This window comes from Tenrec ecaudatus, chromosome 14, assembly GCF_050624435.1.
Source record: "Tenrec ecaudatus isolate mTenEca1 chromosome 14, mTenEca1.hap1, whole genome shotgun sequence".
Taxonomy (NCBI): Eukaryota; Metazoa; Chordata; class Mammalia; order Afrosoricida; family Tenrecidae; genus Tenrec; species Tenrec ecaudatus.
The window spans coordinates 40,237,295-40,249,141 of record NC_134543.1 but is presented as its reverse complement, the minus strand read 5'-3'; the positions used below and the strand labels follow the sequence as shown (position 1 = coordinate 40,249,141).

General features: G+C 55.1%; 1 protein-coding gene across 7 annotated transcripts in view; it reads left to right on the top strand.

Moving 5' to 3' along the window:
- Positions 1-1,389: 1,389 nt before the first annotated feature.
- Positions 1,390-11,847, top strand: part of PLEKHG3 (pleckstrin homology and RhoGEF domain containing G3) — a 54,068-nt gene continuing 43,610 nt past the window's right edge. For 2 of the 7 annotated variants that reach the window (XM_075531711.1, XM_075531706.1), the window contains exon 1: positions 2,587-2,783. In XM_075531711.1, coding sequence (XP_075387826.1) covers positions 2,598-2,783 — 186 coding nt within the window. In that variant the 5' untranslated portion in view covers positions 2,587-2,597. Of the gene's footprint in view, positions 2,185-2,585; positions 2,784-11,847 lie in introns of those variants that run through there. The other 5 variants (XM_075531713.1, XM_075531708.1, XM_075531707.1 and 2 more) reach the window with 5 other exon arrangements.

Genomic DNA, 11,847 nt, shown 5'->3' with positions numbered 1-11,847 from the left:
TGTGTTGTGTTTAAGGAGCATTCCGCCAGCAGTGTAGACTCCATCTACTACACCACACCCGCTTTCCACTTCGCAGCCTGCCTGGTCAGGTTCCCAAATCCAGGCCACTTTTGCGAACAAGGAGCATTCTTTCTGTTAGCTGATTCTTTACGTTTAGAAAATGGGATCACAGACGTCAGCACGGCTACGCTTTACTGAGGCGATGGACACAGTCCTCTGGTAAAGGCGTCTCCCGGGAGACCAAGCTGGGCAAAGGCTGGCGGTGAATGCACTTCACCTTCCTCTCCAGCTGCCTCCTGCTTCGCTCCAGTGTCAGGGTCCTGGCTCCGCTCTCCAGGCCCAGGACTCACCAGGGCTTGCTGGGAGGAAGGGTTCTGGGACACAGGCAAAGCATACCCCCCCCCCACCTTTCCCGACACCTCCCTTCCCGCAGGGGGTTTCAGGTCCAGTTGGCTCACTGGGACTTCACTAAACTCCCAAGCATTTCTTCCACCCCAGCTCCCTCAAAGATGGGGCCCCTTCCTTTCTGCCCTCACCCCCTAGCGGGAGGCCTCAGGCTCCCCAGGACCTGGGAACCCATAACAGGTGCCTGCTAGATCCCGGCTACCTGCGCATCCACCCGGAGGCTGTGGTCATTGAGGGGCTATCCCCGAGACGGCTGTTGGGGACACAGGCCCAGGGCAGCACTGGACAACTTCTGGAGGCTTCCCGGAGACGCTCCTTGAGGGAGGGGACGCTCTGAAGCCAAGCCCGCCTCTCTTTAACGCACAAAATTGGATAGATTGTTCACTCCTCTCAACAATGAGACACGTCAGAGAGTGAGTTGATAAGTAGCAGCAGGTATACACACTTGTCTGCTGGCCTGCACTCGGATATATCAAGGGCATCTCAAAAGCTCAGCCATCCAATCCTGACTCACAGGGACCTTACAGGGCAGAGTACAGCTCCTGTGAGGTTTCGGGCCTCACCTTTCTCCCGCAGAGCCGCTGGTGGGTTCAAAATGCTGACCTTGTGGTTAGCAGCCTAACGTGTAACCCACTTCCACGCCAGGGCTCCTTACCAAGGACACTGATACCTGCGTCTCATCCTCCGCCCAAGGCACCGGGCATAACCCCTAGGCAGTGGGAGACGTCCCTTTTCTGGAGCGTCCCAACCCGGACTTATCTCCCCCGACTTGTGCTAGGCGTTTGAAAGTTAATGCTCTTGCTCACAATCCAGCGCGTCAGTAGACAGCGCCCTGTCCTCCCCACCCCACCCCCACTTTCCAGGGACTTGCCTTCCCTCGCTCGCAAAGTCACGTGCAAGCAGGGAGACTGAGAGTGTTCTTTGTTTTACAAGAACGTGATCCTCTAGCTCACAGCTTTTAGCACCTCGTTTGTCTCACTTAGCAGTTCGGTCGGTGGAGCTCCCAAATGATCGCTTCTTCGTCTCCTTCCGGACCTTTCTTCTGGGTTTTGGATGGATACCGGTGAAGGGTCACCTGGACCGAGTTCCGGGGGGCATTCAAGCCCTGCCTGGATGATTCAGAAGAGCCGCGCTGACTTGCTCCTGTACGGAGCAGGTCTCCCCAACCCGATCTCTCCCAGTGACTCACTAGAGAAAGCTGTGCAATCCCTGCTGGGAGGCGTGTAATTAAATCTAAGACGCCGGGCTGCTCCCACCACGTGCGTCTCCGTAGCTTACGAGCCTCTGCGCTGCCCCAACAGTTTGCGTCCGGCCGGGCCGCGCGCTCGGCTACCTGCGCGCGCGCGCGTTAATCATTAGCTGCTCGGGGGCCCCGCCGCCGCCTGGACCCGGCCCCGGCTCCCAGCGCCTCGAAATTTCCCCGGCCCCCGCCGAGCCGCCGATTGCTGGATTCCAGCCGCGAGCCCGAGTCTCCACCCACTGGAAACATTCCTGGCCCGTCCCCTCCGTCTCTCCCTCCCTCCGCGCCGCTGCGAGCGCGGCTCCGCTCGGTCCCGACTTCCTGCCAGGCTCTGGGAAGCGGTGCGCCCGCCGGGGTCCCCGGGGAGCGAGCTCGCAGCTGGCCGCGTCCCCGGCCGCGGAGGGGGTGGCCGTGGGCGGGAGCCGCGGGCCGCTCCAGCCGCTTCCGAGAGCGACTTTCAAACTCGCCCGCGCGGCGTCGGCACCTGGACAGCCTGGCGCGCCGCGAGTGTCCAGCCCGCGCAGGGCGGCGACGGCTCGGTGAGTGTCCCTGGGCTCTCCCCGCTCCCGCCTGCTCCGCTTTGGGTGAACTGGCAGCGCCCCGAGTCGCGGCTGAGGTCACCCCGCCCCGAGCACCCGCTCCGGGCCGCAGCGTGGCGAGCACCCAGGGCCACCATGGAGGGGCCCGGCGGGCTGGGTGACCCTGTAGGTAGGCAACTGGAGCGCGGGACGGTGGCGCGAGGAGGAGACAGTCTGTCCTTTCGCCCCCACCCCGGAAACAAAGGGAGCCAGTGCGAGCGGCGGCTGCGCGGCTCCATTTGAAACCCGCGGGGCTGCGCCCACTCCCTCCTGCGCGCTCGCCGCCGCGGCCGGTCCCCCCCCCCCCGGGACTGTGGGCCAGCAGGGCGGGCCTTTGGGGGGAAGGACCAGAGCCGGGGGTCCTGGAATCTTCGATGCTGCCCCTGGTTCCGGGCTTGTGCTATATGGTGCCTTGCAGGGATTATTGGGGTGCCACTGCCCGCGCCGGCACCCCCCACTCCAGGAATCCTTTTGGCTCTTTGTGTCCTGCCCCCAAGCCCTTGGGGTTGGAAAGCCAGCGGAGAGCGACCCCGCTTGCGAACTTCAAGACGGCCAGAGGAGTACGTATGTCGCTGCTTTGACTCCGTGAGCGCTACTTTTGGCCACAAACCGGCAGCCGCCGCGGGAGTAGGAAATGGGACGGTGGCGCGGGCGAGGTGGGGAGGGCGGCTTCGGGGGCTGGCCAGTTTCACCCCGAGGTCCCTCGGCTAGCTGTTGGCAGACGCGGGGCTGTTTCCCCTCTGCAGCCCCCAGGAGGCCCCGGGCGGCCTCGCGCTCCTGGGAACTTGGGGCTGGGGAGGGGGCGCGGAGCCCCCCCAGCCAGGCCTCTGCACGCCGCGCCGGCCCCGGGCCCTTGCTCGAGACATAATGAGCGAGCCGCGTAATGACAGCCCGAGGAGGGGGAGGGGGCTCGCGCCCAGCTGCCCCGCCTTTGGGAAAATGCTTTTCCAGCTCCTCCTGTGCTGGGCTGGGAGAGCAGTCCTGAGTGCCCTGGGGAGGGGTGGGGAGGGGAGGGAGTGGCCCCACCCTGGCGGAGCAGTCCCCAGCAGGAAACCTGGGCCGTTAAGAACCTAAAGAATGCGTGCGGAAGAACCCCTTCGTTTCCCCTGGAGTTTTGCGGCGGGTGGAGGGGTGGGAGGGCGGCAGATGCCTGACTGGGAAGTCTCCCCAGTCTCCCACTTACACCAAAAAGTCCAGAGAATTGCCAGTGAGTCAGCTCGACTCATCGCGACCCCTTGTGTTACGGGGTAGAACTGCTGCAGGGTTGTCTGCCGCCGAGGTGAGGCGGCTACCAGCTTTGAGTTTCCATGGAGCAGATCGCCAGGCCTTTGTGTCTCAGCTCCCCGGGCAAGTTTCAACCATCAAGTTTTAGATTAGTCCTGCCCAGCTGCCCCCGCCCCACGCGCCCCAAACCCTCTTGCCTGCCTACTGCTAACTTTCCTGTTGTCCCTGTTGCCTCCCACCCTATTCCTGAAGGGGGGGGGGCAACCCCTGGGCTCCCTTGCCAGCATGCCTTGCCCTCGGGATGGGAGAGAGAGCCCGAGCTGCGGTAAACTGAGGCTATGACCTCGGAACAGAGGTGGTGGCTTGTTCAAGAGCTACTCTGTTTTACTGCCTTTTGTCGGACGTGGCACATGGCAGAGATGGGAAAGAGCACAGGATTTTGCCTGTGTTTTAGTCTCGTCCCCCGAGCATGGCTTTAAGGATGGATAGAGTCGCTTGGGCTGGAAGGAACCTCTGCATCACCTACTCGGTTTACATGTGCGGCTTGCAGAGCCCAGAGAAACGAGGTGATTGGCGCCTGGTTCTTTGATCCACTAGGGACCAGATGTCAGATATCCTTGTTCCATCCATAATTCGTGTGCATTTAAAAATAAAAAAACCACTGTAGGGACAAGTCATTTACCTTTTCTGACTCAGTTTCTACATCAGTAAAAAGGGGTTACTTGCCTGTTATTTTCCATTGGGCAGTGATTCTCAGCCTGTGGGTCGAGACCCCTTTGGGGGGTTGTCGAATAACCCTTTCACAAGGGTCGCCTGATTCATAACAGTAGCAAAATGACAGTTATGAAGTAGCAACGAAAACAATGGTATGTTTGGGGGGGTCACCTGTGTTAAAGCGTCACGGCATTGGGAAGGTTGAGAACCACTGCCATTGGGTTTGTGGTCAGCATGAAACGAAGCCACATTGGAACTGAAACCCACAGGGACACTATGGAGAGTGGTGCTTCAGCTCTCACCCCGCAGAGCTTCTGGGGGTGGGGGGGATGTCCACCCACTGACCTTGTGGTTCATAGCGCAATGTGTAACCACAGGGCTCCACATAAATATAAAACCCTAAAAAAAACAAAAGAAAACTTAGTCACTGAGCTGATTCCGACTCATGGCGACCGACCTGGGAGGGGCCCGTATGGATCTGCATAGCTTGGTGGATGGTGTCCATGTGTGCACCAAGGAAATAGGTAACCCCCGGAGCCAGTGGTGGAAGTTTACAGCCCTGCCTGCACTATCCCAGCTCCTGAGTAAACATTTGCCTTGCCAAATCCATAGTGACCCCAGGGTCACTGTGTTTGCACACAAGGAGGCCAAAAGCCATGGCCTGGGAGTAACCTGGGCGGAGGGGAGAAGGGGTGGGTGCCCCATATTCCTCTTCAGAACCTGTGAGGTGTCTGCTCTAAGCTGGGGAGGTTGCCACAAGCCCAGGGGGGGCTGGCCTTAGAGGGTTCAAAGTGAAGCCATCTGGCTCTTTGCAGGGGGGGGGGGGCGGAGCTGAGGGAACTCTGGGTGTTAGGACTGAGTGTTGCCTCTGCAGCTGCACTGAAGGCTGGCTTCAGCTCCTCCTAAGGGTGCTCCCCATCCCAGGCTGCCCTTCTGGTCTGTAGCTTGTCCATAGGCCTTTGTTCCAGGCTGCCAGCCCAACCAACTCCTCCCCCTCTCCTCAGCTGGGTCCTCCCGGCAGGACAGCTCTGCTGGGTCCCTTGGGGACCCAGGCTTGTCTTTGGGCCCCAAATTCAGTCCTGGCCTGTTCTATCACACTCTCTTTTCTCAGCTCTTCTCCGTGAGTTGGTGGATCATCTTCATTTCCCTCTGACATCTCCATTTCCTTCTTAGTTCTAGTTTAAAGAATTCATTTATTCAACAATAATTTATTAGTCCCTATGATATAGCTAGAAGACAGCCCTGAGTATATCTATCCCACCTGAATTTAAAGACCGTCTCAAGAGCAGATGGGATGATATGAATGCTCATAACTGAAGACAGCTGAGTTGTGGGAGGGCCTCAGTAGTGTACCGGAAGAAAGCGAATGGTCATTAAACGGACAGGAAAGAAAAAAAACCCAAAGACGAAAGTGGATGTCAGGAGAAACTCAAACTTGCTCTAGTCTAGAGAGTGGAGTATCTAAAGCGGATGGGAGAAATAACATAAATGAGCTGAACAGAACATTTCAAAGGGAAGCTTGAGAAGACAAAGCAGAGCATTATAGTGAAATGTGCAAAGACCTAGAGTTAGAAACCCAAAAGGGAAGAACACACTCAGCATGTCTGAAGCGGGAGAAACTGAAGAAAAATGCTAAGCTGCGAGTTGAAATATTGAAGATTCAATGGGCAAAATATTGCACCATGCAGGAAGCAGCTCAAGAAGATGCCAGTCACTGAACCAAAAAGAAGTAGTGGACAGACCGCTGACCACTTCAACAGGTAGCAGAAAAGATGTGCCAGTGGTCCCGAAAGAGGTCCAAGCTGCGCTGGAGGCATCAGTGGAAAACAGGACTGCACGAATTGGTAGGATGCCCGTTGAAATGTTCCACACGCTGATGCAGGGTTGGAAGCGCTCGCTGGCCTCTGCCAGGAAATTGGGGAGACAGCTATGTGGCCAACCAGCCAGTTGAAAGAGATCCATTTCTGTGCCCATTCCAAAGAAAGATGGTCCAAAAGAATGTGGAAATGATTGAATAATATCATTAGCATCCTATGCAAGTAAAATTCCACCGAAGATAATTAAAAATATATACCAACAGGCAGTTGCCAGAGATTCAGGCTGGATTCAGAAGAGGATGTGGGATGAGGGATATCCTTGCTGACATCAGATGGATCTTGGCTGAAAGGAGAGAACGCCAGAAAGATGTGTGCTTGTGTTTCATTCACTAGGCAAAGGCATGCGTTCGACTGTGGATCATGACAAACTACGGATAACCTTGAGAAGGAGAACGGCAGAGCACTTTAATGTGCTCATGTGGAACTTGTACACGGACCAGGAGGCAGCCCTCCAGTGGTTTAAAATGAGGAAAGGTGTGTGTCAGACTTGAATCTGCTCACATATTTATTCAACCTGTATTGGGAGCAAAGTGGAGAATATCAAGAATGCGGCATCAGGCTCTTCAACCACAGGAAGACGGCATCACCTTGCTTTCTGAAAGTGAAGGGGACTTGCTGATGAAGATGGAAGGCCCCAGCCTCCCGTCTGTTCTGTCGCATAACGGAAAGCAGCGCACACTCCCCGCTGGCCCAACAGGTACCAGGAGGCTCAGCCGAGAACAGATCGAAGTTGTCCAGGATTTCATCTTGCGTGGCTCCACAATCCATGCTCACGTAAGCTGGCACACCTGTATGCAGAACTGACCTGACCGCCGCTCATTTATGCAGCAATGCCAGGTGCTGGCGACACGGTGGTTCACAAAAACATAGCGAGGCTTGACCTCATGGAGCTGATGCTTGTTTGATGAAAGCAGATGAGCGTTCCAGTGATAAGCAGAAACTGGCCAGGAACGTCGCTGAAGGAATGAGGGACTGACCGCATTAGATGAGGGCGGGGTCAGGGAAGCTTTCTGAAGACTTTTAAGGCACTGTCTCTGGTCCTGCCCCCTCACCCCCAGCAATTTAAAAAACTTTTCCAGACCATTTTCTGGGGAACTAATACAGATTTCCTCCCATTCTGTGGCTCAGTCACTTCAAGCAGTATTGTACAGTTGCTGCTTCAGTCCGTTCCAAACCATTCTTTTTCTCTGAGCTCCTCCCTCCCTCACCACCCCTGCTGTCGAACGCCCCTCCCCGAAGCCCTAGCTCCTATAGGTTCATTGATCCCGGGTTTCATATACTGAAAAACATAAGGAAAATTCCAGACGATTATCCCCAGAAAAAAAACACATTTGAGATAAACCACACTATGAACAAACAAAAATTACAGAAAATGTTGAAAACCAGATCAGGCTCATTAAGCATCAGAGAGGCGGTCAACTGACAAGGTTTTAACCATTCAAGTCCGGTTTCTCACTTTGCTCTTCTACGGCCATTTTTCTAATGCATTCTTGTTTGGTCACCCGTTTCTTTGCATCCCTCTATTGTGGATAACAGGGAAGTCACCCTCTGGTGGCTTATTGCCTGTGGCGATCTCACAAGTGTATCCTGTCAGCCACAGCCTTCTGCAAACCAGTCTCACAATGTAGACTCTGATACCATTCCCTCCTTCGGCCGTGGGTTATATGATTTCCGATCCTTGCGTCACTGATGGTGGCGTGCTTCTTCCATGTGGACATCTCACTTAGATGGCTGTTGCGATTTATTTTTATTTGTTTGGGCTCACAGCAGCCCTAGAGGCAGGGTAGAGCTGCCCCTGTGGGTTTCTGAGACTCTTAACACACTAGCTACTGCAGTTCTTTATGGGAAGGCCAAAGACTCACCTTTCTCCAGCAAAGCTGCTGGTTGTTTGGGATTGCTGGGCCGACCTTGCCGCCAGTAGCCCAGGCCACCAGGGCCCTTCCTATGGAGATGGCCCTCAAAAAATGCACTGCCACTGAGTCAGTGCTGACTTGTGGGTTTCTGAGACTAGCTGTTCATAGGAGTAGAATGCCCAGTCTTTCTCCCGGGAGAGGAGCTGTTGGTGATTGTGAATTCCTGACCATGTGGCTCGGAAGCCCCAAGAGTAACCGCTATACCACCAGGGCTGTCAAAGATGCCCAAAGGGGGTGTTTTCCTTCCTCCCTGAGTTCCCTTTGTCACAGGGACACCTGCAGAACTTAGATCTTCCAGTGGCCGTCCCTCCGCTCCCTTATTTTCGTTAACTGTGGGGGCTGCTGAGCAAAAGGTCTGTGGTTCGAACCCACCAGTGGCTCTGTAGGAACAAGAGGAACCATCCGATCCCTTAAAGAGTCACAGTCTTGGGAACTCTATGAAAACACATGGATTCAAACTGCCAGCCTTTGGGTTAGCATCAGTTCATGCTACCATTGTGTAACCTTGGTGGTCCTACGGAGCTCATGGGCAGTCGGCAGCTTTAGGAGGCAGCCTTGAAGTGGGACCCACCTGAGCTCAGGTCCCCGTGAGACGGTTTGCTGGCCGCGCAGCCTTCGACGTGCTTGTCTCCTTTGAGCTTGTTTTCCCATATAAAATGTCCTTTGAGCTTGTTTTCCCCTATAAAATGTTGTCGTGTAGGCATCAGGCCTCCCACTGTGGTGCTGTCAGAAGGAGGTGTTCTCATGCTGAAGTGTTCAAGTAACGCTGGCCTTTTATTATAAATTTCTCAAGGCAACCTCTCTGGTGCTCATCCAAGACAGGTGATGCCATTACTGAAGGCTGGGGATGAAAAGCTGCCTGTTTGAAGGATTAGGTTGTTGCTGTGCGTGGCCCTTGACTCACAGGAAACGGAGCCAAACTCACTGCCTTCAAGGCCGTTCTGACTCATGACGAACCTGTGGGACAGCCCTATAGAGCTGCCCCCGCGGCTTCCGAGGCTGGTGGTTCTGACTGCTGACCTCGCAGCTAGCGGCCCCAAGTGTAACCACTGTGTCACTCGCCGAGGAAGGAGTGGGGAAACGGAGAAGGGGGTGAAAACAGGAAGCTAGATAGCGAAAACCCCCAGCCAAGACAGCGCTCAGGAGACGTTTCTGGCTCCATTCCCGATGGTTTCGGATCAGGACTCCCAGGTATGCTGCCCTCCCCGGTGACCTTTCCTGGAATCCCCCAGCTTCCAACCAGCGCTGATGAGTCACACTTTTCCCCTGGCCTCTGAGACCTGCCTCAGCTGAGAGGGCTCCCTGCCCCATTGCCAATCTCAGGCTGAGTTAGTTCACCTGTGAGGGTGCAGGGAGCTGGGCAGATGGTGGGGGTCTGTTCCCAGAGACACTGAGGCAGCAAGAAGGAGTCACCCTGGACCAGAATCTCCCACTGCCCAGCTCTGTGGGGCCCCCACCCAGCTTGTCTTCCTCCACAGGGCTCAAGGGAGGGGCCGATCTAAAGTCCTGCGGTTTCCTGGGGGCCCTGCCCTGGTTCAGGAAGTCAGGCTGGGCCGGTAGAGCTCAAGGCAGAGGGAAGTGGCCATCAGCCACACCACTACCCTTGAGCACCAGCTGCGGGCAGGGCAGTCACGCAGGGCCCGTGGAGATGGAACTTTCTGGGCCTGTCATTTGATTGCCTGCAGAAGAGGATGGAGGCAGATGCATTTTGGTCTGAACAGCCCCAGACGCTTTCGTGGTGAGGGTTGTGTCGTGTCGCTTTAGGTGGTGGGGTCACTTAGCCTGTGGCCCAAAGGAAGCCCCTACTGAGAGGTGTTGGTGGGCCCTCCAGGTGAATGCTGGCTGGGGACAAAGGCTGCTCTTTGCTTTTGTGTTGCTGAGCAGCTTCCTGAGAGCAGCAGCTTGCTCCCCTGGTGGCAGGAGAACCCTGCAGGTGTGGCCATCGGGCTTGGTAGGCTTGAGTTGGAGTCCCATCCTGACCGTAATCTGGACTTGACCCCATCAGCAAGTAATCAATCTGCCCCACCTGGTTGGGAGGTGAAGGCGTGGTGGGCGGGCGGGGGTCCTGCCTAGCTTTGGGGGGATGCTGTTGCTGGCCAGGGCTTGCAAGCAGAAAGGAGAGATGGCTTGGTAGCCATCTCTGTTGAAGGACTCCTGTCTGTTTCCTGCTGAGGCAGGGTTTGCGCTTGCGGTCAGGACCTGGACACAGTTCTCGGGGCCACAGCGGTGGCCGTGGCAGCTTTTGGGGAGACCCAGTTTGAGGGTGCTAGAAGTTGCTGTAGTCATTGCCGGGCTCTGGGTTGGGAACTGAAGAGACGGGCTCATGACACACGAAGGGCATTCAGCTGTGGGCACAGAATCCCCAGAGGACAGGTTTCACAGGCACTAGAAGCTTGGAGGACTCCTGGCGCCTAGTGGGTACTCGTTAGGTTGCTCACCCCAAGGTCCGCAGTTTGAAACCACCAGATAGAGTCACTATGATAGCGTCACTATGAGTTGGCATTGAAAATTTATCTACCCTTTAGTTCCCAGACTGAGTTTGTGTGTGTGTCTGCGTGTGCGCACGTGCGTCAGCACGCACATTTGTATCAGAAGTTCTTGAGAATAGGCGGGCAAGTATTTATTTAAGGGAAAAGGGAACCAATATTTGTGCAACCTCTGTTCACCCACCAGTGCCAGCTGCACAGTAGGATTCAATAAATCCTTGTTAAAAGACTATGTTGGGTTGCTGAGGATTGCAACCCCCCCACCCCCCCAAACTGTTGATACCTTGGCGCCCTGGTGACTTAGCGGGCTACTCCCAGAGGTGCTAACCAGAAGGTTAGCAGTTCAAACCCAAAAGCTGCTGTATGGGAGAAAGATGAGGCTGTCTGTGCTTGTACAGATTTAAAGTTTCAGAAGCGGAGTGAGGCAGTTCTACTCTGCCCTGTAGGATCACTATGGGTAGAAAGCATCTTGATGGCAGTGATTGTTTTTTATTTATTTTTGTTATGTCGGAAACTTGGGGATTAAAGACCTTTTCATACTCCTTACAAGGATTCCATTACTGTCCCCCAATGCCCATGTAAAAATGGCACGGAGGTGGCATCTGACTTCCGATTCCACAAAGGGGAAGGAGACTTAAATTATCAAGCCCAGGCTGATTCCCAGGAGGGAATGCCTCCACTCTGCCACCTTCCTTACCAATCCTCCACTCTGCCACCTTCCTTACCTCTCCCTTGGCACCCTTTACCTCTCCTCGTTTGGTGTGTGTTGCAATGACCACATAGAACTCACAGACAGTATTCATGATGGGGAGGTCTAGTAGGGAAGTTATCAAGTTACAGCTCAGGAACAGAAATGCTGAGGATACATTGTTGTTTTTCCGTCAGGAGCACCCCTTAGCCATGTCCACAGGCATACTTCTCTCTGGACTTCAGGCTCCTAGCCATGGATCCCTTTGGACCCTGCCCTTGTTCCTGTGATGATACAAAGTTGGGTTGTTTTGTTTGTTTTGGTTTCAGCTATTATGATACAAGCCAAAAATCCACTCTACTCTGCCTGTAGTCTCAGCCTGAAGGCACTCAGCTCCAGCCCCGCCAGACACCCAGGAGGTGTAAGCAAGCCTTCAGCTTTCTTGTCCACAGAAACCCACCAACTGCTCTGTCTTAAATGTAGGTGCAGCCCCAGCTTTTGTATCACTTCCCTACTGCCTCTCAGACTTGTGGTGTCGCAGCTCTGTCAGGGGCGGGTGGTGGTGGTGGTGGTGGTGGTGGGTGTAAGTAATCTCAGGACCTGAATGATGGGCACCATCTCTGCCACTTCTTTCTGGATGGTAGTGAGACACCACCTCTTCTGCTCTGAGGGCTCATTTTAAACCTACTGGGAAAGCAAAGCAGATGCGTTCTCACATTTGA